This window comes from Mytilus californianus, unplaced genomic scaffold (genome assembly GCF_021869535.1).
Source record: "Mytilus californianus isolate M0D057914Y unplaced genomic scaffold, xbMytCali1.0.p SCAF_1, whole genome shotgun sequence".
In the NCBI taxonomy this organism is placed as follows: domain Eukaryota; kingdom Metazoa; phylum Mollusca; class Bivalvia; order Mytilida; family Mytilidae; genus Mytilus; species Mytilus californianus.
The window spans coordinates 90,893,520-90,919,994 of record NW_026262581.1 but is presented as its reverse complement, the minus strand read 5'-3'; the positions used below and the strand labels follow the sequence as shown (position 1 = coordinate 90,919,994).

Sequence of the window (26,475 nt, the reverse complement as noted above, 5' to 3'; positions counted from 1 at the left end):
GAACCATGAAACTGAGGTCAAGGTCAGATGAAACCCGCCAGTCAGACATGTACACCTTACAATCATTCCATACACTAAAGTTGACTTTCTGCTTATAGTTTCTGAGATACGGACTTGACCATGTAACTTTTACCTTGATCACTGATCCATGGAATGAGGTTGAGGTCAGGTGAACCCTACCTGACAGACATGTAGACCTTGCAAGTAACCAATATACCAATATGTAGTTATCCTCTTGCTCATAATAAGTGAGTATTTCACTTTTTAAATAACTTTAATTTTTTTTCAAGCAGTCAATGAAGCATGAAAATGAGGTCAAGGACAATGGACATACTTCTTAACATAAGGATCTGCATACAAGGTATGAAGCATCCAGGTATTCTAGCTCTTGAAATATAGAGCTTTATACAAATAGTTTACGCCATCGCTGCTGTCGGATTGTGATACCTATGTCTTGCATTCTAAGACTTTTGTCGCCAGCGAGACAAAAAAACACATATATTTTCAGAATCAGCGAAAAAGTAAGCTATTAGTTGACACTGGAAATAACGATTCTTAGCCAACTGGAAGTAGCTAATCATCTCCTTCATTTCAAAGAAAAGAACTACAAACTATATATTTTTGGAATCTGAAAAATAATTGTTAGTTGTAACCCTGCCACATGTGTTCTGTAAAGAAATTGATGTTCATGGAAGACACTGGTCTATTGTATTGCATGGTATGATGACCTCTAGATGCCTTTTAAGTTTTTTTTTTCTGTAAATGGCTATTTCTTCATTGACATATACCTATAGCTTCTTATTTCATAAAAATTAATGACTAACTGATTTTAAAAGTACTTGTATTCACAAAATGTGTTTACAAAGCTAATATCCAATAAACATCTGCACCATGAGCGCATGATACACCCGATAACTTCTCAATGTCATTTCAGAAATTTATGAAAAACTAAAGGGAGGTTATCTTAATAGATATAAACCAGTAACCAAAATTTCATGAAAACTGCTCAAAGCACTTAAAAGATATTGTCCAAAAACAGGAAAATCACTCCCTTTTTATGAACAAAATCCCATAACTTGGAAACGTAAAATCTAAAATTTATAAAAATCAAAAGGGAGCTTTTGTCCATAGATATAACCAATTCACCAAACTTTCATGAAAACTGCTGAAAGCATTATTGAGTAATTGTCCAAATACTGGAAAATCCCCCTTTTTTTAATGAATAAAACCCCATAACTTGGAAACTTAAAATCTAAAATTTATAAAAATTGAAAGGGAGCTCATGTCAATAGATATAAACAATTCACCAAAGTTTCTTGCAAATTGGTGAAAGTATTTTGAGTTATTGTCCGAAAACTGGAAAATCTCCCTTTTTAATGAATAAAACCCCATAACTCAGAAACTTAAAATCTAAAATTTATAAAAAAATGAAAGGAGCTCACGTCAATAGATATAAACAATTCACCAAAGTTTCATGCAGATTAGTTAAAGCGTTTTTGAGTTATTGTCCAACATGTTGACGACGGACAGACAGACGGACAAACGGATGGAAAGAAAGACGGACGAACAATGGTATACCATAATACGTCCCATAAACAGGCGTATAAAAATTGTGTGAACAGTTACCAACATACAAATGTATAAATCCAATTCAAAAGTAATATGCAAATATCTGTTACACAACATTGTATATGATCTGATCAGGTTATGATGTGATGCTGATGGCAATCATCAGTCAAACCTGATTCTGAGCATCCTTGATATCATTGTTATTAACTAACCTAAAGTAATGTATACACAGACATATATTAACTAACCTAAAGTAATGTATACACAGACATATATTAACTAACCTAAAGTAATGTATACACAGACATATAAATATATTATATAGCAACAAATATTCACTTCCATTAACTTTGCAAAAGGTTAATTTAGAAAAAAAACCTTTTTACAACGAAAAACACAACCCACATTTTTCATCTTACAGAAATATCAGACAAAAAGTAAAATGTATACCATTGTCAGAATGACAGAAAAGTGGTCCCTCAGAGCAATAGACAGTGTAAAATGATCTGATTCAATACAACTTTTATGCTTGAATAAAACATTTATTAAATACAATAACTGATACAATTCTAGCACTTATTAAATGTAAAACACGCAAATGAAGTCATTTCATACTTTGATAAACAATCACTCAATTTGGTAAATATAGATAAAAAACAAACTGCTTCTAACAAGTACGAGATTCTTACAACAAAAATAATGCAGGTATTGTTGAATTCTTTTTTTTGGGATTGTGATCAAATATCTATTTAGAATAGTGAAAGTTACAATTGCACAATAAAAGGATTTTGTAAAAATATACTTAAAAAGATCATATATAAATGATTTTATTTGTTTTAAATTGAAAAGATATATCAAATCTTGTACGTAAAGAAAGTAAGTCAGATCTGATTATATAAAATATGAGGAATCTCTTAAAATTTCAAGTGACATGATCAAATTCTGACATTGATCAATGATTGATTGGATTACAAAATCAAATTTCTTTTTTTAAATTACATGTATAATAATTTACTTATTAAATAGTAATATATATAGATGTTTTAGTCCTTTTGTCCATCTGTCTGTTCCTTTGTTTGTTCATTCATTTTTTTTATCATTAGTTTGTCAATCAGGACTTTGTATTTACAACTACTCCTTAACCAGATACTGGATTTCAATGAAACTTGTATAGAAGCCTTATGGCATAGTGTAACTCCAATTTCACTTTTTGATTCAAATGATTGTTTTGGTTTCTTTCCAATTTTGGAACTGTTCTTCAAATATGAATATTTCAAACAGAGACATCCACACAAATTATGTCCTTAGAAATTGACACAAAGTATATACAATTATAAAGTATAACAGCACAGCACAGATTTGGGACTAATGTATAACAAATTGAGCAATATACATTATTTTACCAAAAGAGAAAAATTTCAATCTTAAGTATAATCTGTAATACAGTAAAATGATGGTTTTTTTTTTAGAAGATAATCCTCAAAAAAATCAGTTGTGATGATAAATTAATAATATATCTACAAAGGTATACTATGGAATGCAGATCTGTTCCCCAAGTTGTTAAAAAAGGAGTTTATACCTGCAAAACAGAAAACAATATTTATTGAACGGGTTAAACTCAACAGATATGTAAAGTAACCAAAAATAATATTTCTATAATGAATATACTGACATTTCAACACAAGCCAGGAATCATATCAGTGGTTATCATAGGTTTTTCCATATTGAGATTTTTGTATTGTTTCATAGATAAAGTTAGCTCTGTTGAATTTTTTAAACTTGTGAAGACAATTCATAACTTTTTAGGGAGATGAGCGCTTACAAACATGAAAACTGCAGGGCTATTTCTAGAGATCTAGTTTAGTTAACTTTTGTTTTTGGGTTGATGATTATCCAATATTTCATTTTATTCATTTTGATAAGTGACTACAATAAGAAAAGGCAAATCAAACACCAACATTTGTATGAAGAAAAAGTAACTAAAACTTATTGAAAGTTCTACATATAATGCCTTGAAAAATCAAAGTGCCATCTGGCATAGTTGTGTAGAGTTACCTTGTAGCTATGTCCAATCTGAATGAACAATGTAAATGACAATTCAGGATTTAAACAACATGAAAGAAATAAAATGTACAACCAATACTAAATTATATACATTTGTAATAATTTTCTGCAGCAAAAACATGAAATGAATCACAGCTATCATTTCATGCTAATCATCAAGTAAAGCAATCTTGTCTGTATCTTACACAAAATACACATGATTGAGACTTGGACACCATAAGTGATCATGCAGTGTTCTCCCCAGGCCGTTTTAGCGTCACGGCACCAAGACGCAATATTTTTTTCCCGTGATGGTATAATCATTTCCGCGACGCTATAATTATTTTGAGGATGCTATTTGTCTTGTGTGTAAATCGCAAAACCATGTCCTAAATATTGAACTTTCATCTAATTACCGCTTGTGATCATAAAAATTATATCACCTTTAATTGTAATCCCTTCAAGTTGGACAATAGAGGCAATTTAGAGTGATTACATAGGTGTTAATTGACCTTTGGGTGATAACTGAATGGATACGAATACCCCAAGCTGACACTTATGACATGAATAATACCACGTGGTCCAATCGCAAATTTCGACATGGAGAAAATGTAATCAGAAAATCGAAAAACAATTCGAAATCTACGTTTGCATAACCCAAATTCAAAGATACAAACGAGTTCTCTCTTTAGAAAAGAGGTTAGGTCGTATATTTTTACAACTTTTAAAAAATTACTTTCTTTCATTTCCGGTATAACTAGTTATAATAATAAATAAGTTTGATACTTCTTTAGAAAGAGATCATAATTGGCTTTAGTAAATGTTTCATCCATTTAATGCATTAAAAGCGTCATATTCATTCCCAATTTCTTGTCAAGCATTGTTTATTTACGTAAATTTTTCTTCCGCCGCCATTGAAATATTTGTGAAAACTACGGATCGGAACCGGACCAGATATGACAAAATTCCGCATTTTTACGATAATAACTACAGATGCACAAATGGCACAGTAGACAGAAAAAAATGATCACAAAAGAGAAAACTACGCATTCCACACGCATTAACAGACTATTTATTAGATATCTTTGCTAAATGTATTCTTTTTGAAAATACATCATTTTAATATACTGACTGAAGTAGCTTAACTTTGTTAAAAATATATATCATTTTGATATAAAGAAACAACTGGGACTAATTCATTGAGTACCATGAAACAATGAATTTCATAGACATGAAAAAGAAAAAAGTTTTTTAATTGAAATTTTATTGCTATATGATACTTTCTCTTCCACTTTTATATAAAAACCATTTTTTTTTTGTTGCTAGATATTTAGTATTGTATATATACAGGTTGTACTATAATAAACCATTAATTCATTCATTCTTTCGTTTAGTTGCGTAGGTAGGGTAACTGGAACCACACATATATTTTTATTTGGCCCAAGAGGAAAAAAATAATTCTGTAACTATAAATGAATATAGAAAACATAAACTGAAACAACTGTTATCATGGTTAAAGTTTAATTGTATTCTCAGTAATGAATTGAACATTATAAACATATATATAACATAAAGGAAATAGAGCATCGCTGCGACACGTCAAATGACATTGAAAAAAAATACAATTTATTTTTTTACGACAAATGTGATGCTATCCAAAATTTCTGGGGAGAACACTGTCATGTACAACAATAAACATGATTTAAATTTCTGATTTCCAACATAAACTATGCCTTAATTTTACTCCATAGATTTGACCCAATTCAGGGTGTATGATTTAAATTTTTGCAGTGCCATGGTGCAAAATGCAACTGTGCTCAAGACCTATATGTTTAAAGCATGATCTGGACCATGATAAAGACAGGGGCACAAAGCAACATATTGCAATATATCTAATAGAAGCATCCCTTAAATGGTAGTTATAACTACTAGTATATGATTTTTTTTTTAGCATGATATTGTCTTTGTTTTTTTTTTAACACTTGAACAAGAAACATGACAAAATATTCTTTTTCTTCTCCAGAATTTAACATTTAAGTACATCACTACATTGTTTCATTTATATGGCAAAAATCTTAAGTATCCCTCCTGAACAATGCTAAGACTAAAAGGCTTGGTCCATCTAGCTGCAATACTTAAACTTCCTGCATGCCTATGAGATTTTCTAATTTCTATTCAATGTATCAATAGATTATAAAGAAGAAACAGCCATTAAATTTCAATACCATATTCTATTTACAGGTAGCTTTTCTTATTTGTATGTCTATGATTCATTCTACAAACAGACAGGTTTAATTACCATTGCAGCTGCCTTAAGAGCTTGTTTTAAATCTTCTAAAATATCTTCTTCATCTTCTATTCCTACAGACAGTCGTATAAGTTGGTCTGAAATTCCCAACTCAGCTCTTTCTGCTTCTGGTACAGAGGCATGTGTCATAACAGATCTATAGAAACAGAATACATTGATATCATTGATTCATTTATAGTGAATACAGTTGAGATCTTAAAGAAAACTAGTTTAATCCAGCCACATTTTCATATGCCTGTTTTAAGTCAGGAAACTTGTCAGTGGAAGTATATATTATTTCTTAATGTTTTTTGTTATTGGAAGAATTTGAAGTAGACAGCTATCTTTGATAATTTCTGTTAAGTTTATTCATAACTTTTTTCGACTTGGGACAATTAAAAGCTTGATTGTATTAACACCTGTCTATAGTTGATGACTGTATGTTGACCTCTATATGCTTTTTTGGTTATTTGTGTTGTTGTCTCACTGACATTAACCCCACATCTCCTTTTATTCCAAATTAAAATATAGTTCATGCAGCATATTTGTCCCCTTGGCATCTTGTGCTTCTATTTTTCTAAATTTCAAAATCTCCTTAACTGATGCATGTGGTATAATGAAGTAAACAAAGACAAGTTATTGTTTTGTATTCCTCACTAACCAATTCATAAATCACAAAGATAAATCAAAAGGCAGAAAATGGCAGCCAAACATTTCAAATTGAGAAGAACCCATTTAAGTCAAGTAGTCGGAGATGGATGGAAAATTATCCTAACAGAAAGTTAAAATGTTAAAAAATAGAGATAATCATTGATAAAAACTACATATGCATTTGAAAGAACTTATGCAAGAGTAACTAATAAAAGGCAAAGGTAACTGGTATAAGTCTCCAATAAAATTCTATCATCACATTCCCAATACAGTACAGCATCATAGTAACTACAAACAAGGTGTATAAAACTTACGGAAGTTCAGCTAAACTTTCAAATCCTCCTAAACTTTCAGCTAGGGTGAATACCTATGAATGAGGTGAGACTTTATATGAATACAATTTTTAAATGCAATGACTAACAATCATAAATAATAAGTTCAAAATTAAAAGAATTACAAAGTATTACCTTCTATTTTGAAAAAATGCATTTGATAGCCATAAATTTACCTTTTTGAAATCTGATTTAAAATTTCTTTATCATGATTTTACATTTTTTTTCCATTACAATTAAGGTTAAAAAATCAAAATGTCAAACCGATGCAAACATCCTGGACATGCATTTGGTCAGTATGACTGAATATGTAACACATTAGTGACTTCTGTTAAATGTCTTTCTCCATCATTTGTTTTTAATAATTAATGTTTGTCGGTAAAAGCAGCTAAATATATATATAACTTTACCTTGAGATTTTGAAGGAAAGCTTTAGAATTCTCCAGTCCTCCTTTGATAAAGAAAGTAACCATACCACTGAACCCTCTCATTTGTTTTTTAGCCAGTTCATGTTGTGGATGTGACGTTAGGCCTATAGGATGAAAAAAAATCACATTCTACGACTTATAAAAAAAATAAACAAAGTTGCTTAGAAATCTGTCACAAAAAGATTGCAATAAAAGTGATATATAGAGGAAATATTAAAAGCATATAACCAGGTATAAACTCAGTGCCAAGAAAATGCATGGCACAACTCTCTAACACCTTGCTATATACCACAACACATGTCATTCAAATTCTAATATGAGATTTCAGGAAAGGTTAATAACAAATAGTGTATAAAATATAGAAAAAAATACTCCATACAATGCAGCAATTTCATGCTAAATTCCAAATGAATGTGATATATGGTTGCTATAAAGAAATCTAGTATTGAACATCCCTTAGTGTATCTAGTGGTGAAAATAACAGCTCTTACCAAGTCAATATTAACAGAACTTGGAACTAGGTGAAAATGTGAGAATGCATTATACCTTATTGCTCTCCAACAAAAAGATAAATGAACTAGAAAAACTGTAACTTAATAAATTATGACTCCCACCCCCCTATACAAGAGTGAAATATCCCAGCTGATCATGCAAACTGATTGGAAACCTTGACAGGGTATATGTGACAATGTACCTTGTGAACGAATACAAAAGATTAGAATGGTGATTTATCTTACAAGATTGCTATGACGTACCAAAATTTCCCCCTGTTGTTGTGTGAAGAGGAATAAAATTTATGTTTACTGTATAGAATTGTAGAACAGGAACATAGATTACATTAAGTGTATTTCATGCTTTTGTATTTGTTCCTGTTATTCACTAGGCGGAACAAGGTGCCATTGTTATACAATAGTCCCACAAGATTGCTACCCATAACAAATGCCCCACCCAGTGTATAAATGAGAAATTAAATTGTGTGTCACAATGTGTCGTTGTAGTACAATAGTCAAAATATGGTAAAAGTCCCATAACTCCAATGATAAATAAAATGCTTCGCTGAGCGCAGCCTGATACGACCGCAGAGGTCGAACCCTGAACAATTGGGGTAAATTTGGACACAATATTCAAGCTTGATACTGTCTGAATTTGGATTGTGATAAAATTTTTGACATAAAATAGGTTTCTGACACAAAATAAATGTGGTCAAAGATCTTACAAATCTATTGTGAAATACTATGCAATTGCAGATTATTTCTTGAAAGTTTTCAAAAATTTGAAATTGGAAAAGTTTTGAAAAAAAAATATGAACCCCTTAAAAAAATTGGAAAAAATCCCCTCCCCCAAACTTTTTGAATTCCCCCTAGGAGCAATTACCCCCAAACTCAATCCCAGCCTTTCCTTTGTAGCATGGAACCTTGTAGTACAATTTCAGAGAGATTCATACACTTAAACACAAATTATTGTCTGGAAACTAGAAAAATGCTTGTTTTTTGCCCTTTTTTGGTCCCTAATTCCTGCATGTTTGGGGCAATTACCCCAAACTCAATCCCAGCCTTCCCTTTGTGATATGAAACCTTGTGGTACAATGTCAGAGAGATCCATACATTTACAAACAAGTTTTTGTCCGGAAACTATAAAAGTGCTTGTTTTTGGTCCCTTTTTGGCCCTAACTCCTAAACTGTTGGCACCATAACCCCTAAAATGAATCCCAACCTTCTACTTGTGGTATTAAACATTGCGGTAAAATTTCAGAGCAATCAAGATACTTATACACAAGTTATTATCCTGAAACTAGAAAAATGCTTGTTTTGGGCCCCTTTTGGGCCCCTAATTCCTAAGCGGTTGAGATCATCATCCCCAAAATCAATCCCAACCTTCCTTTTGTGGTATTGAACCTTCTTGAAAAATTTCATAGAGATCCATTTACTTAAACTATAGTAATTGTCCGTAAACCAAATGTGTCTACGGACGATGACGCAGACGACGACGACATCATACGATCCCAAAAAATTTTTTGCGGTCGTATAAAAAGGTCAAATTATAATGATGATATAATATGGTCAGCTGCATATGATGGCAAGTAATCCTACCAAGTTTGAGAGCACTGTGACAAAAAACAGGACACTGCAGATAATATAATTGTTATTGGGGCTTCACAAGAGATATGGGCTCATATTCCTTTTAAGTGCCCTATAACCCATTCACCCTACATCTCAGGGGACATTAAACACTAACAGGGAATATGAGCCCATGTCCCTTGTGAAGATCCCAAAAACACTTAAAATAAGGTTAATATATGTATACAAGGACCATGACTAATTCTGAACTAGAGGATATGAAAGTAAAGGTAAATAAACTGTTCACACAGAGATATGTCTCGCCTATTTGTTATTTTGATAATGCAAATGTTGAAATTAAAATAGCAATACTTTAACATGTAAGTTATGCAAATATTCAAAGTCAATGAACCATGACTGAAGGTACAGGGCTAAACAATCTCCATAGAAATGAGATGTGCCAATGCTAATACAACTGCAAACCAAATACCATTGACTTTTCATAAGTCGTTCCCTTTAAACAAACCTAAACACAAACATTAACTTGTAAACTATGTAAAAGTTTCAAAGTCCATGAACCATAATTAGGGGGTGGGGTTATATAATCTCCATGGAAATGAAACTTGCAAATGCCAACAATACATTTGCATACCGAATATCATTGACTTAACATTAGTGGTTCATCTTAAACTGACCTAATCACAAACTGATACATGTAAACTAAGCAAAAGTTTCAAAGTTAATAGACCATGACTGAGGGGTAAGAACCAAATATTCTCAATGGAAATGAGATGTGCTAATGCTTATAAATACAACTGCATACAATTATCATTGACCTACCACTAACGGTTCACATTAAACTGACCTAATCACAAACTAATACATGAAAACTAAGCAAAAGTTTCAAAGTCAATAGACCATGAATGAGGGGGCGGGGCCAAATAATCTCCATCGAAATGAGATATGCCAATGCTTATACAACTGCATACCAAATATCATTGACCTACCACTAGTGGTTCCCCATAAACTGACCTAATCACAAACTAATACATGTAAACTAAGCAAAGTTTCAAAGTCAATAGACCTTGACTGAGGGGGCGGGGCTAAATAATCTCCATGGTAATGAGATGTGCCAATGCTAATACAAATGCATACCAAATAGCATTGACCTACCACTAGTGGTTCACCATGAACTAGACCTAATCACAAACTAATACATTGTTGACAACACCGCCGCCGGAAACAGCATACCTATGTCTCGCTTTTTGACTCTGTCAAGGCGAGACAAAAAATGATCCTTTCATCCCTTAACTGATAACATACCTGGATGGATGACTTTTTCAACATTGGGATGTTTTTCTAAGTATTTTGCTACAGCTAAACCATTCTTCATGTGCTCCCTCATTCTAACATGTAAAGTTTTCAGGCCTCTGTTAACCAGGAAACAATCAAATGGTGAAGGGACTGGTCCAAAAGCTACAATATAAATGAAACATCTTAAATAGAAAGAATTCTATACAAGCTTTGTTCCTTTTTTTTCCATGTACATGTATTTATTTTTAAGTCATAATTTGATTTCAATGTCCGTTCTTTTCTATTATAGTAACTGGTATTTGGTATCAATAACCATAAAATCTGATTTATATATTTAACTATCCAAATCTAGTAGTACAGATTTCTGACAGATTTACAGATAATATAAAACAATACAAGTAAATATTCTGATAAATGACAAAGTGTAGAACAATACCATACCATTCTGTAAAAACCTCAGTCTATCCGCCTTATCATCACTGTTTGTTGCACAGGCTCCCATTACTGCATCAGAATGACCTACACAGACAAAGAAACATTGTCATGAACTTCATCAAAGGGAGGCAATTCATTCACACAGGTCAAATGAAAACAAATACAAATTTATTATCTGTTACTTCTCACAATATTTCTTTTTTAACCATTAATTTAAAACAAAACAAATGAATAAAATAAATGATATTAAAAGAGAGCGGATAACTTGTATGAAATAATAGTCATGACTTTCTGCAAACTTCTACCATCAGTTTATTAATCCATTGGAGGTATATGATCCAAAGTAACTAAAGCAAATGTAGTTAAACCTACCATTCATGTATTTGGTTAAAGAATGCATCACTATATCGGCGCCAAAATCTAATGGTCTCTGGAAAATCAACAAAGAATTGGTAAAATTTGTTATCTTTAGTCATAATCAAGAACAAAGTGGCAAATATTGTTGTAACTTGTCATTTATAATCATGTTAACATAAGGTTATTGTACAAAAAAATACCATAAGTATGATACCAGTTTTATATTTGTTCCATAGCCTTCTATGTCTATTTAGTTAAACTTGTTTAAATTAGAAATATGTTAAAAATTGTTATTAATCACATCAAATTTTAGAATAATAACATAATAATACATGTATTCACAGCCTATAAAATTTTAGCACAGTAACTTTTGATAACTCAGATTTCTGGATAATTCAAAATATACTGATAGCCTGAGTAACATAACCTTTTTTTCACTCCATCAAAACATAGGAAAATTACAACCCGATTATACATATTTCCTAGCTATCATGACATCTAGTTAAGACGTTAACCACAATACATTCATATTATTAGATAAATTTATCAGAACACAGTTTACACAGACATCTTAACAGAATATGAACATTTATAACCCATTGACAAGTACATGTCAACCCACTGGCATATTACCTCCGTAAAATAGCACCCCAATGATATATATGACATTCAAAAAAAGTGACCTAGACCAGCGCCACATCTGTGTATACTTTTATATACCGGTAGGAAGAGACCCCCCTGGACTCGCTACTCAGTCAGAAATCCTTTTAAACAGTTTTTGTAACCGAACAAAGCATGAAATTTCATTTGAATACAATCTAATTAAAATGAACACATATTCTTTTCCTCTTCTATCTTTTTAATCTTAAACTAAAAATAGATTAGATGATATGTACCTGCATACATGATGACATAAAGGTATTATCCACCACTACAAAGATATCCTGTTTCTTACTGCGTACTACATTTACTACAGCTTCTATATCAACCAACTGCATTGTGGGATTGGTGGGTGTTTCAACCCATACCATCTGAAAACATAAAAAGGCTATCACAGATCTGCCACATTCAAACAATCCTAAATATTTATAGGTCTTTGGATTATTAACATTGATACAATGTTGTCAACTAGTTTTCTTTTTTGTAATTGAACAAACTATTTGAGATATTATAATTCAATGATACTTAATAAGAAGTGTATCAGCATCCAGTATCTCAGTTACACAAGAGCAGTGTGAAGAGTAGTAATGCATAAAATTGTGGAAACATTAATGTTTTTTTCAATTGTTAAGGCAAATTCAGGCAAATCAAATACAATATGAAATAAATGAATTCACAGCCTAATAAGCAAGATTAATGAAATCAAAATCTAAACAGAATGCTTATTAATCTTGTTAATTCATGGGACTTAAAATTCTGTTTTGCTGAAAACATATAGCTTTATTGTGGATTATAAGTGATCTGGAGTTATTCCCCTTTTCATCCTTAGGAATTTTGTGGATAGTTGTCTTATTGGCAACCATACCACATCCCTTTATATCTATATTCATTATTTTTCATGGGGTACACATTTTTCCTGTGTTTTGTGGGTTTACAGGTGGTACAGGTGAACCACAATTTCAAGTGTTCAACATTTTCTAAATCCCAACCAAAAAATTAGTACCCAAATGAATCAACAGTATTTCAAATTACAAACTTTGGTGTTGGCTTTGATTGCTTTCTGGACTTTTGTTGGATCAGTACAATCTACAAACGATGTTTCTATACCCATCCTGGAGGCACACTGCTTAAAATAACGGTTTGTACCTGCAAATTAAAAACATTCTTACAGATACTAAAATATCCATTTTCTCAAGGTCATAGGATAACAGATTGGAAGGCAAATTTCCTGCCCTTGTTGCATTCTCTTTCCAAATCAAGTCAAAATTTTCTATCCTCCATCCTGATAGATCATAAGAGCCTTCTAGGGTTAATTTCATTTATCATTGAATATTCAGCAAAAAGCAATCAATTAATTAATATATTTTACTGTTCAAACTGTTGTACTAAAAGTATTCAAATTGTAGTTAATGTGTATTTATATTACTTTCATTTAATAATAAAAATTGTTTACACTTAAAATATACAATGCTGTTTTATACAAATTTCTTTTTCAGCATGAAGTCTAATTGTGATCCTTGGAAATTCAATTATAGGACTACAATAAAATGCTCCGCAGGGCGCAGCTTGATACGACCGCAGAGGTCGAACCCTGAACAGTTGGGGCAAGTATGGACACAACATTCAAGCTTGATACAGCTCTGAATTTGGATTGTGATTAAATATTTGACACAGCATAGGTTACTGACACAGAATGAATGTGGTCTAAGAACTTAAATTTTTTTATTAAATTGGACATTCACCTATTATGGTCCAATATCCAAAATCTAAATATATGGTTAGATTCAGCATATCAAAGAACCCCAAGAATTCAATTTTTTATGAAATCAAACAAAGTTTAATTTAGGACCCTTTTTGAATCTCAATGTGGACAAAGTTGATAACGGGGCCCAAAAATCAAAAATCTAAATACATGGTTAGATTCAGCATATCAAAGAACCCCATATATTCAATTTTTGTTGAATTCAAACAAAGTTTAATTTTGGACCCCGATTTGGACCAACTTGAAAACTGGGCCCATAATCAAAAACCTAAAACATGTTTAGATTCAGCATATCAAAGAACCCTAAGAATTCAATTTTTGTTAAAATCAAACTAAGTTTAATTTTGAACCCTTTGGACCTTAATGTAGACCAATTTGAAAACGGAACCAAAAATTAAGAATCTAAATACACGGTTAGAGTCGGCATATCAAAGAACCCCAATAATTCAATTTTTGATGAAATCAAACAAAGTTTAATTTTGGACCCTTTGGACCTCAATGTGGACCAATTTAAAATCGGGGCCCAAAATCCAAAAACTTAATACACGGTTAGATTCAGCATATTAAAGAACCCCAAGAATTCAAGAATAAAACCCCATTGAAATTGGTCAAGAAATAAGCAATTAATACTGTGCAATTGAATATTTCTTGCTATTGCGCAATACTGTACAATTGACAATTTCTTGCTATTGCGCAATATTGTGCTATTGGATATTTCTTGCTATTGCGCAATACTGTGCAATTGAAGATTTCTTGCTATTGCGCAATACTGTGCAATGAAAGATTTCTTGCTATTGTGCAATACTGTGCAATTGAAATTTTCTTGCTATTGCACAATACTTATTATATAATAATTTACACATCCTGTTTGGTGTGTATCTCCTACCATATCATTATTATTTGCTTTTAAATATAAATCAGAAATAACCAACTTAAAATGGAAAATTTTAAAAGAAAAAAAAAGGAAAGAAAAAAAAAAAATCCCCCCCCCCAATTTTTTGAAACCCCTTATGATTCATCACCCCCAAACTCAATCCCAGCCTTCCCTTTGTGGTATGGTACCTTGCAGTACAATTTCAGAGAGATCCATACACTTGAACACAAGTTATTGTCCTGAAACTAGAAAAATGCTTGTTTTTTTCCCCTTTTTGGCCCCTTATTCCTAAAATTTTGAGGGAATTACCCCCAAAATCATTCCCAGCCTTCCCTTTGTGGTATGGTACCTTGCAGTACAATTTCAGAGAGATCCATACACTTGAACACAAGTAATTGTCTGGAAACTATAAAAATGCTATTTTTGGCCCCTTATTCCTAAATGTTTTGTGCAATTACCCCCAAACTCAATTCCAGCTTTCCCTTTGTGATATGGAACCTTGTAGTTCAATTTCAGAAAGATCCATACACTTACACACAAGTTATTATCATGAAACTAGAAAAATGCTTGTTTTTTGCCCCTTTTTTGGCCCCTAATTCCTAAAATTTTGAGGCAATTACCCCCAAAACCAATCCCAGCATTCCCTTTGTGATATGGAACCTTGTGGTACAATGTCAGAGAGATCCATACACTAACACACAAGTTATGTCTGGAAGTTACAAAAATGCTTATTTTTGGCCCCTAATTCCTTAACTGTTGGTACCATAACCCCCAAAATCAATCCCAACCTTCCTTTTGTGGTATTGAACCTTATGGTAAAATTTCACGGAGATCCATTCACTTAAACTAAAGTTAGAGTGCGAAAACCAATGTGTCTTCGGACGACGCCGGACGACGCCAGACGACGACGACGACGACGACGCCAACGTCAACGTCATACCAATATACGACCAAAAAATTTTTAATTTTTGCGGTCATATAAAAAATAAGAGCAATATATAAACCCATTTGAGAGCTTGCGTTTTTTATGTTATACAAACCTGACTTTACATAGATTGATTGTTGGTTGTTTAATGTCCAGTGGCAAATATTTCATGCATGTTCAGGACCAGAACAAATTAACAATAAATACAAAAGGTAGATCATGTAATAAAAGGCCGTCTGGGAAATTTGGACTGCAACAGGAAAATGAGGGTTTATTGGATAGGGACAGAAATTTTGCCTTGCAACAGGCCACCTACAGACCCCCCAAAGAGTTGTTGCAAGGGTTCTTAACATGCAGAGTGTGTACATCTCTTTACAGAAAGCATCAGATTTAATGTCCACATTCTGACCAGACGTGACTGTGTACTTGTACATCCCGCACAGTCAAACGGACGACCCACTTTGGCAAGGGTTTTACTGCCGGTCGGAAGAAGACCAGGAATGACCATATTACCCTTGGGGGTCTGACTTAAGATAAAATGTATCTAATTGTTTTAGTTCATATTAAAAATATTTTAAAAAACATTGATTTTCTATTCAAAATAAAAAAAAATTGTTCTTGAGTCATCGAGTCTACTAGTTCAATTTCAACCTCTTTAATTTTAGTATGAACCAAGCATGGGTTTCCACATACAATTGAATGTGAGCTGTTAAATTATGTTATAAAATTTATCAATTAATCATCAAATGTCAATATCATTTATAGCAATATTATTTCCTCTACAAATACAATGCAAATGCCATGATTGAATAGACACTTTCTAGTGAAATAAAAATTGTAAGTTTTGATGCCAAAAAGTTTGATCTACTATCAATAATGCAATATAGCTTTTCATACAATAAGCATTCATGCTCAGAAATATTTAACTTTAGGATCTTTTCAAAAATAGATGGATCAGAGAAGTTTATTTATTACTAGACATACCTCCATAGACATCATTCATGCTGACTATATGGTCTCCAACCTGTAGCATATGTGTTATAGCTGATGTACAGGCTAATCCTGATGAGAACACCATTGCTACAATATTAAAGAATATCATGTATATCATGACAGAGATGATGGCACTCCTCAAAACAGACTATTACAATTTAAAGTACAATGTACTACCATAACGAACTAATTTTTGCAAGCGATTTATTTTCGTGCTAACTATGTGAAACTTGAATCTTCCCTTATGTAAAAATATCAAAAATAAATAGCTAGAAAGAACTGAATGCGAAATAAAGTATGCACAAAAATAAGTTAGTTTACAGTAACTCCCAATGAATGTTACTGTGTCTCTTTACTTCCAAACTGTTAAATGGATGTACCCTCATCACTGGGCATAATTCTACATCATGTTGTCCCCACACAACATTGTTTTGGTCCTTTAAATGTAAATTACCATGAATAGGTAAGTTTATCCCAGAGAATGACGGATCATATGACCTGAAAAGAGTGTTCAAGTTGTAGATTATTTATAATACACTTACCGTGTTTAGCCCCTTCTAATTTAGCTATACACTCTTCAAGGCAGTTCCTGGTAGGATTACCACTACGAGAATATTCAAATCCCTAGAAATTAAAGTAATTCTACAATGAAGAAGGAATGGCAAATGTCTAAGCGCTTTAAGATATTAAACTTTTCAGCATTTCCCAATTTGTCTCAAACCACACTTTTTTAATATCTTATATAGATTCTTTACTACTACATATACAGACAGGCCAAATTCAGTTGTATCTAAACATATTTGTCAATCTCAATATGTATTTCTTAAAATATTTTATTGTGTATAATACTACATCTTTTTGTTACATTTTCCAAGATTTCAATGAAATAAGAAAATTCGAAAAGAATTTCATTTAAATGAGCATCTCCTCTGAGATCATGCTATTGTCAGTGTAAAAATTCATGTTGACTGCCAAAATCTAAGTCCATTTATCAGTAAAATATTGAAGAAAAAAATTCAAATTTTTATCTGAAAGATGCTGTTGCCAACAAACATGTAATACTGAAGAAGATTATGTCCAAGTTTCATAACATTCTATGAAGATTAACAAATCTATTGATGCCTAAAAAAAATAATCCCTTCCTGTAAGCATGGTAAGCAAATGTTAACTGCAAATAAAATGCTTCGCTGAGTGCAGCCTGATACGACCACAGAGGTCGAACCCTGAACAGTTGGGGCAAGTTTGGACACAACATTCAAGCTTGATACTGTCTGAATTTGGATGTGATCAAATTTTTGACATAATACTGGTTTCTGACACAAAATAAATGAGGTTAAAGATCTTAAAAATTTGAAATGGGACATTTAATTTACCTAGAATGGTCTGATATCCAAAATCTAACAACATGGTTAGATTCAGCAAATAAAAAAAACACCAATAATTTAATTTTAGTTGAAATCAAACAAAGTTTAATTTTGGACCCTTCAAACCTTAATATGAACTAATTTGAAAACAGGGCCCAAAATAAAAATCTAAATGCACAATAAGATTCAGCAAATCATACAGCCGCAATAATTCAGTTTTAGATGTAATCAAACAAAGTTTAATTTTGGACCCTTTAGACCTCAATGTAGACCAATTTAAAAATGGGGCCCAATATCCAAAAAAATTATACAAGGTTAGAACCTCCAAAAATTAAAGACTTAATTAATCCCATCGAAATTGGTTCAAACATTTGTATTTGTTTTCAACTGAAGATTTCTTGCTATTGCACAATACTGTACAATTGAAAATTTCTTGCTATTGCGCAATACTGTGCAATTGAAGATTTTTTGCTATTGCACAATACTGTGCAGTTGAAGATTTCTTGCTCTTGCGCAATACTGTGCTATTGTGCAATACTGTGCAATTGAAGATTTCTTGCTTTTGCCCAATACTGTGCAATTGAAGATTTCTTGCTAATGCGCAGTACTGTGCAATTGAAGATTTCAAAAATTTGAAATTTCAAAAATTTTGAAGAAAAAAAATGAACCCCCCCCCCCCCCCCCCCCCCCCCCCCAAAAAAAAATTGTAAAAAAAAAAATCCCCCTCAACTTGTTGAACCCTCCACACCCCCTTTTGGAGTAATTACCCCCAAACTCAATCCCAGCCTTCCCTTTATGGTATGGAACCTTGTAGTACAATTTTAGAAAGATCCATACACTTAAACACAAGTTATTGTCTGGAAACTAGAAAAATGCTTGTTTTTGGCCCCTTTTTTGCCTCGAATTCCTGAACGTTTGGGGCAATTAACCCCAAACTCAATCCCAGCCTTCCCTTTGTGATATGGAACCTTGTGGTACAATTTCAGAGAGATCCATACACTTACACCCAAATTATTGTCTAGAAACTACAAACATTCGTAAGTGTTCCGCAGAACCCAGTGTCTCGCCTACTTTTTCTGTTAATCACAGGCTCAACAAAAATGAGGAAGTAAATCAATAAAAATATTCCTCTTGATACTATCTTTTGATTGTAAGAAGCTTCTGTCCAAGTTTGGTAAAAATCCAGGATAGTTTATGAATCTAATAAATGTTTAATAACTTTAACTGCAGACTGAATGTAATGTTAACTGGAAGAAAACAAAATTTCCTTCTAGATACTAGCATTTGATCATAAACAAGCTTCTGTCCACGTTTGGTACAAATCCAAAATAGTATAAGAAAGTTATTAAAATTTTAAAAACTTTAACCACAGAGTGAATGTGTTGTTTCCTGGCAGAAAATCTAAGTCCATTTAAAAGTAAAATACGGAAAAAATCGATTTATTTTTTTACAAAATGTCCTTCTAGATACTAGCTTTTGATCATAAACAAGCTTCTGTCCAAGTTTGGTACAAATCCAGGATAGTTTAAGAAAGTTATTAAAATTTTAAAAACTTTAACCACAGAGTGAGTGTGTTGTTTCTTGGCAGAAAATCTAAGTCCATTTAAAAGTAAAATAGGAAAAAATGGATTGATTTTTTTACAAAATTTACATCTAGATACTATCTTATGATCATAAACAAGCTTCTGTCCAAGTTTGGTACAAACCCAGGATAGTTTAAGAAAGTTATTAAATTTTTAAAAACTTTAACCACAGAGTGAATGTAATATTTCCCGGCAGAAAAACTAAGTCCATTTATAAGTAAAATACGGAAAAAATGGAATTTTATTTTTACAAAATTTACTTCTGGATACTATCTTATGATCATAAACAAGCTTCTGTCCAAGTTTGGTAGAAATCCAGGATAGTTTAAGAAAGTTATTAAAATTTCAAAAACTTTAACCACAGAGTGAATATTTGTGGACGCCGCCGACGATGGAATGTAGGATCGCTATGTCTCACTTTTTCGACTAAAGTCGAAGGCTCGACAAAAATGCTTCTTTTTGGCCCCTAATTCCTAAACTGTTGGTACCATCACCCCCAAAATTAATCCCAACCTTCCTTTTGTGGTATTGAACCTTCTGGTAAAATTTCATAGAGATCCATTCCCTTAAACTAAAGTTATTGTCCAGAAACCAAATGTGTCTTCGGACGACAACGACTACACAGACGACGACATCATAGCAATATACGACACAAAATTTTTTTTGCGGTCGTATAAAAACTAGGTTCATCCATCAGTAAACATGGTAAAATACTGAACAAGGGGCTGTCAGATTGACAACAAACTGGATTTTCATGCATGAAAATGATATTTGCAAATCTGGACCCCCAAACAGGATCAAGTAAAAAAAATAATTGAATTTTTGTTGGGTTCAGAAATGGAAAGGCCAAAATCAATCTTGACCTATTTATCCTAAGTGACATAATATTGGAATTTAAGAGAGTAAATAGGTACACATATTTGTTTAGCAGGGGTGGGTAGGCAGAAATCATGAAGTCAATAATGAAAGAAATATGTTTATGAGACTTTAACCTTATTCAATATGAAACCATAGAATCTTGTGGTCACTCCAATAACTTTCCAGAAACACACTTTCAATCGGTTGTTGCCTTGTAATATATGCATGGTCGATGGAAGAATGATCGTGAAATTCGAACTTGACCTTCTTTTAGTCCAGGAAACAACATATCTTAATTTGAAAAGATTTCGTCAAAGCGTTTTCAAGTTATTGCACCATCAATGCTTTAAGTATCACTTTTCACTACTTAAAGGTCTGCAAATCAACAACATTAAAAGTTAAAATCTTGAAAATCGAACTTTACCTTCATTTAGTCACAGAAAACAACAAATCTAAATTTGAAAAGATTTCGTCAAAGTGTTTTCAAGTTATTGCACTGACAATACTCTCAGTATCACTTTCACTACTTAAGGTCTACAACTCAACAACGATAAAAGCTAAAATCATGAAAATCGAACTTGACCTTCATTTAGTCACAGGAAACAATATATCTAAATTTGAAAAGACACTGTTCGGCAGCCGTCTGCCCGGCCGCAAGCCCGACGTACATCAACAAAAATTTATAACCAATATTTTCCTTTGAAAATCTGGTTAAAAATGAAATATATAAATGTTGCTTCAGAAATTATCTCCTCATCATGACAAAATCTTCTATCAAAGTTTCATAAATTTTCATTTGAAATTCTAACTCAAGAATGTATCTTAATTTTAACTGTAAAAAAAATGTAAAAGATTCAGTGGAATCCTGTGTCTCCTTTCATAAAATTACTTGAACTTTGACAAAGTTATTGATGTCTTCAATGTTTAACACAAGACTGTGTCTAAAATATTTAATCCAAGACTGTATCAAAATGTTATGTGCAAAAAAAAGTTGTCCTGTCTGGCTGGCAAAATAATGAAATATGGATAAATGGGCAGTCCACTTATCCATATTTTATTATTTTGCATAAAACATTATCTCTCCATCATAAAAAACCTTCTGGCAAAGTTTTATGAAATTCTATGAAGTTTTGAGAAAGTTATTGATGTCAAAAAAATCTTTAACCCAAGACTTTATCTATATGTTATCTGCAAAAAAAACAAGTTCAAAACAAGTCTGAAAACTCTAAGTCATTTAACTAGTCATCATGGTAAAATACTGAAACATTAAATAAATATTTAAAAAATTTTGCTCTGAATACATTGTACTTTCTTTTATCATGAACATGATGAAAAGCTTCTGTCTTAAGTTTCTAAAAATTCCCTGAAGATTTGACAAACTTTTAGATGTCTGAAAAACTTTAACCAAACACTGTATGCTAATCTTAAATACCTAAAAAAGGTAGGTCATTTTATCAGTAAAATAAGGGAAAATGAAAAAAAAATATGTTCTTCAAAATTTTGCTATGAATATTTGCTGTCTTTCGATCATTAAAAAGCTTCTGTCCAAATTTGATTAAATCCAATGAAGATTTGACAAAGTTATTGATGTCTTAAAACTTTAACCCTAACCCTAACCTAACCACTGACTGAGCATAATGTTGACGCTGCTGATGATAAGTAGGATTGATATATGTTTGTTATCACCTCTGTCTATGTAAATTTTCAGTTTAGGTATGCAAGGCAGGCCAAATAAATCATTGTAATCTGGAAAGACTCTAATTTAACTGTAATATGAAGGTTTCCATTATGTGTTAACCAGACCTGCCAACTTTTGAAAATCCCCATGGGGGTTTTAGTGCGTTACCAGATTTTTAAGGGTTACAATTTTTGCGGCATTTCTGTGTGCACTGTTTTTTACTCTAGAAATAGTCTCATATCTCTTCTTTTTCTTTTGGTATACTGATGATGAGCTAATAAACCTTGTTTTCTTTTATTTCTTGTACTCATTAATTGGCAAAATAACTCAAGAATAGAAAAAAAATGGCCCAAAAAATAAGGAATACAAAATGAAGACACCACCCCCTCCCTACAAAGACCTTCTAATCTTTGCACCATGACTCAAAAGACTGAAACCTATATGTCCTAAAGTTAGAAGGATTTAGACAGTTCTCGAGTTTGTCTATCAGTAATCAGAAAATGGATAAAATTTAAGTTATCTTTCTTGGTATTCAAAGGTACTCCTACCGGCGGAGGCTTATACACAGTAGAAGTGAATACAATAGGCTATTTCTCAAATCATGTCTTTCACTGGAAAAGATTTCGCATGCCTTTAAGATGTTATTTACCAGATAGAAGGCGCGTCTGTATCCCTGCACAATTAAAGTTTCACGCACTTTCAGAATCGTCATTCTGCGGGGTAGTCTAGAAATAATTGATGTTCCGTAAGTACGTAATCTTAATTCCCGTACAACTGAAGGGAGGGTGACCAACTTATTAGATTTTAATTTCCCAAATATATTGTGCAGTATAAGATCAAACTTTTTCACCCGTTTCGCTCAACATGTAATGAATGTGACGATGCCTACATTTTGGTCACGTGGTGATGGAAGTCACATGACAGATTCATCGAACTACCGTATCCCGGAACTGGCGTATATGGCGTTGGTTTTAAATCAGAACTGGACAGAAACACCAAACTCTGAAACAATGATAACGTCTTCCTTACTACGCTACGTTGACTTTGATAGTTTAGAGAAGCAACGTCACCGCTGTTACGGAGTTTGCAGAAACACGTCTGATTTCAAAAATTTTAACAGAATCAAGATAAACGATGTTTCCTAATGAGTTTATTACAGTTTTCGTCTTTCAGTTAATTACGCTTTTGTCATGAAACTACAGTAAATGTTGCAAATTGTGATTGTATGATTAATTGATTAAAATTGAATTGCTGACTGACCGATTCTATATATATACAAATCAATAAATTTTGAGGATCATTATGACCCATCGGATAAGCAGATTACCTGTAACAACAAATTATGACACCTGGTGTGACCGTTGATTAGCTAGGGTCGTAAATTTGTCATAAATATGTCGCCAGGTAAAATTATAGAATTATAGAAATTGATCAGAAAAACTTCGAAATCAGTAACCAACTATTTTTTCGGGTAGATTTTGTTAAAATCAGAATTTTTACATGTTTTACGATCCCGATATCAGGATTCGGGTTGAGGCATGAAAATCAGGATCATACCGACAAAATCGGGATAGTTGGCAGGTCTGGTTACCAATGCAATCATTGCATCAATAGAGGTTAATAAACAATGCAAGATAACTTAATTCTGGTGCACATTATATATCCCTAGCAAGGTTTGCTAACAACGGACTGTTATATCCCTAGCACTGACAAAAACTGATTAAATCCATGACTAAAACGTTTGGATTTTTTAGCACAAGAAAATTTTTGGTGGTGACTTAATTGTCCCAACCAATGAAGGGACAATCATAAATGTTCTATTTATTGACCTATATATGTAGACGTGTATTTTGTTTTGAAATAGAACTAAATAAGTACAATATTAAATATAACTGTCTCCTTCAATACACGAGCTTAAAATGCGCTTATTTTTTTCTATGTTGTACAAAATAAAAGTTTCTCACTGAATGTTCACCAGGGGCCGACTGTTTGAAGGTTGTCGACATGGAAATCAAAGGAACGACAGCTCTACATTTCCACTTGTCCGGATCCTGACCAGCATGAGTAGCATCTGTACCAAAATGGGGGAAAGGTTTGTAATTCTCCATTGTAGTCCAAAAAAAGTAAAGCTAACAGGATTTGGTTTGTCTACTACCACGTTTATCGGTTAAATGACCTTAACCTTTATATGTCCGAGTCGTTGTTTTCTGTCATATGTGTACAAGGGAGAGTACTCAATATTGGAGGTGTGTCTGGGGAGAGGATACTTTACAAGAGAGATTACCCTGTCATCACGACAAAGATTGAAGATTGAAGACTGGGGCACACCACGGGTAAATGCAAAATATATATAATTTTTATTTCGGTATGAAATAGTGTAGGGATTTCAAAAAAATGAATTGAATATTGCTATGACTTTTTTGTTTAGTTGAATAAAAATCTCTGTAATAGTAACTACTAATACCTGGGATAAGTTGTTGGTTATCCTCTTCCCATGTAATATCAAGGATTTTAATAGTTTACCTTACTGAACTCTTACCATTACAGAAGCCAGTTAGCGTCAGGGTGTTAAGCTTTATCTTTAGTCATTATAACGACTTAGTAACTTGTTACAATGACTTAGCTTACTTATTATAACGACTTAACAACTCGTTTTAACTACTTAGGATCGTCACTTAGATAACTCATTACAACAATTAAGCTATCTCGCTATAACGATTTAGCTTATTCATTATAACGACTTTATAACTTGTTATAACAACTTAGCTAACTCTAAATAACAACTAAGTTACATGTTAAAACAACTTATCTAACTTTTTATAACAATGTAGTAACTCGTTACAACAACTTAGTAACTCAATATAACAACTATGCTAACTCTTGTTATAATGGCTTCTCTAACTTGTTATAACAAGTAAGCTATTTCGTTATAACGACTTAACTAGCTTGTTATAACGACTTAACTATATCCCCCTAATATCATGGCCTTGATTTGTTCTTATTTAAATTTTGACTCAGTGCACATAAATAAGAAATAAAAGTTAGATGTACAATTGCAATAATGACATTGAAGATTGCATCACTGATATGTGTGGAGTAAAATTTAAGTTTTTTAATAAAACATGTATCAAACTCTAGTAAAATTTATTGAAAACTGAATAGCTATTGCTGTATTATTAAGTGATGTGTAAAATAATAACCAAAATATAAAACAGGAGTGCACTTGCTGAAATGTCTTACCTGCTTAGGTTTATAACTGAATAATATGCTGACAGAAAAACACTGAAGAGACAATTTACAAAACACTACACAAGAAGGTGAGATTATGGAACATGCACCCCATCAAATAACTGGAGGTATACTCAAGCGCTCTAGAAGCATAGGCAGGGGCAACTATCATAAAATCATTACAAGTAAAAACTTGGTGATAAATTCCATCAGGTGATGTTACAATCTCTAAAATGAGGATGTTATTGTGGCTATGACAAGTGAAACATATCCATGGTCAATAACCCAGATATTTGTCAAATTCATCTTATTGATGATGGTTCAGTTCAACTTTAACCATTTTGAACCCTTGAGGTCAAGGTTAAATGACCCTTGTTAGACAGACATGTACTTCTTTCATTGACTCTGTAAACCAAATTTAGTTGACACAATACTCACAGTAACTTAGAAACTGATTATTGAGCCATGCAAATGAGGTCATCAGATATCCTCTGCCAAAAGGACATGTATATCATATTCGTTTTTCGTCTATTATTTTGTACATAAATCAGGCCCCAAGTTTCTCGTTTGAATTGTTTTACATTTGTCATTCCGGGACCTTTTATAGCCGACTATGCAGTATGGGTTTTGCTTTTTTTTTGAAAGCCATATGGTGACCTATAGTTGTTAACTTCTATGTCATTTGGTCTCATGTGGAGATTTGTTTCATTGGCAATCATACCACATCTTCTTGTTTTCATATGTTTACTCTGAATTGCTTCCATGAACCATATAAAGTCGAAAATACTTATAATAAATTAGAGACTGACCTAAGCACTGATTTTATACTGACAATTGAACTATCAAGTGAGGCCAAGGTTATGTGTCCCTTGTAACGACACCATACACTGATTATATTTATCAAATATAGTTGACATATTACTCATGGGAAATGAGAAACTGACCTAACTATGAAAAGATGTCAAGGTCAGGTGACTTCTTTCAGGGACATCTTTACTTATTACCAATCTTTAGACCAAATATAATAGATGATAAATTAGTGTTAAATGTCCAGTGACAAATATTACAAACATAGCA

General features: G+C 32.4%; 1 protein-coding gene across 1 annotated transcript; it reads right to left on the bottom strand.

The window, feature by feature from the left end:
• Nucleotides 1-2,098: 2,098 nt before the first annotated feature.
• LOC127725904 (cystathionine gamma-lyase-like) lies at nt 2,099-24,377 on the bottom strand. The gene is made up of 12 exons (XM_052233224.1): nt 24,135-24,377; nt 17,230-17,311; nt 16,679-16,774; nt 13,170-13,279; nt 12,370-12,504; nt 11,489-11,546; nt 11,123-11,200; nt 10,691-10,843; nt 7,293-7,414; nt 6,865-6,917; nt 5,912-6,056; nt 2,099-3,148 (listed from the first exon to the last, which is right to left on the bottom strand). The coding sequence occupies exons 1-12, from the start codon at nt 24,276-24,278 to the stop codon at nt 3,143-3,145; spliced, it is 1,182 nt and encodes a 393-aa protein (XP_052089184.1). The 5' UTR covers nt 24,279-24,377; the 3' UTR covers nt 2,099-3,142.
• Nucleotides 24,378-26,475: the final 2,098 nt, after the last annotated feature.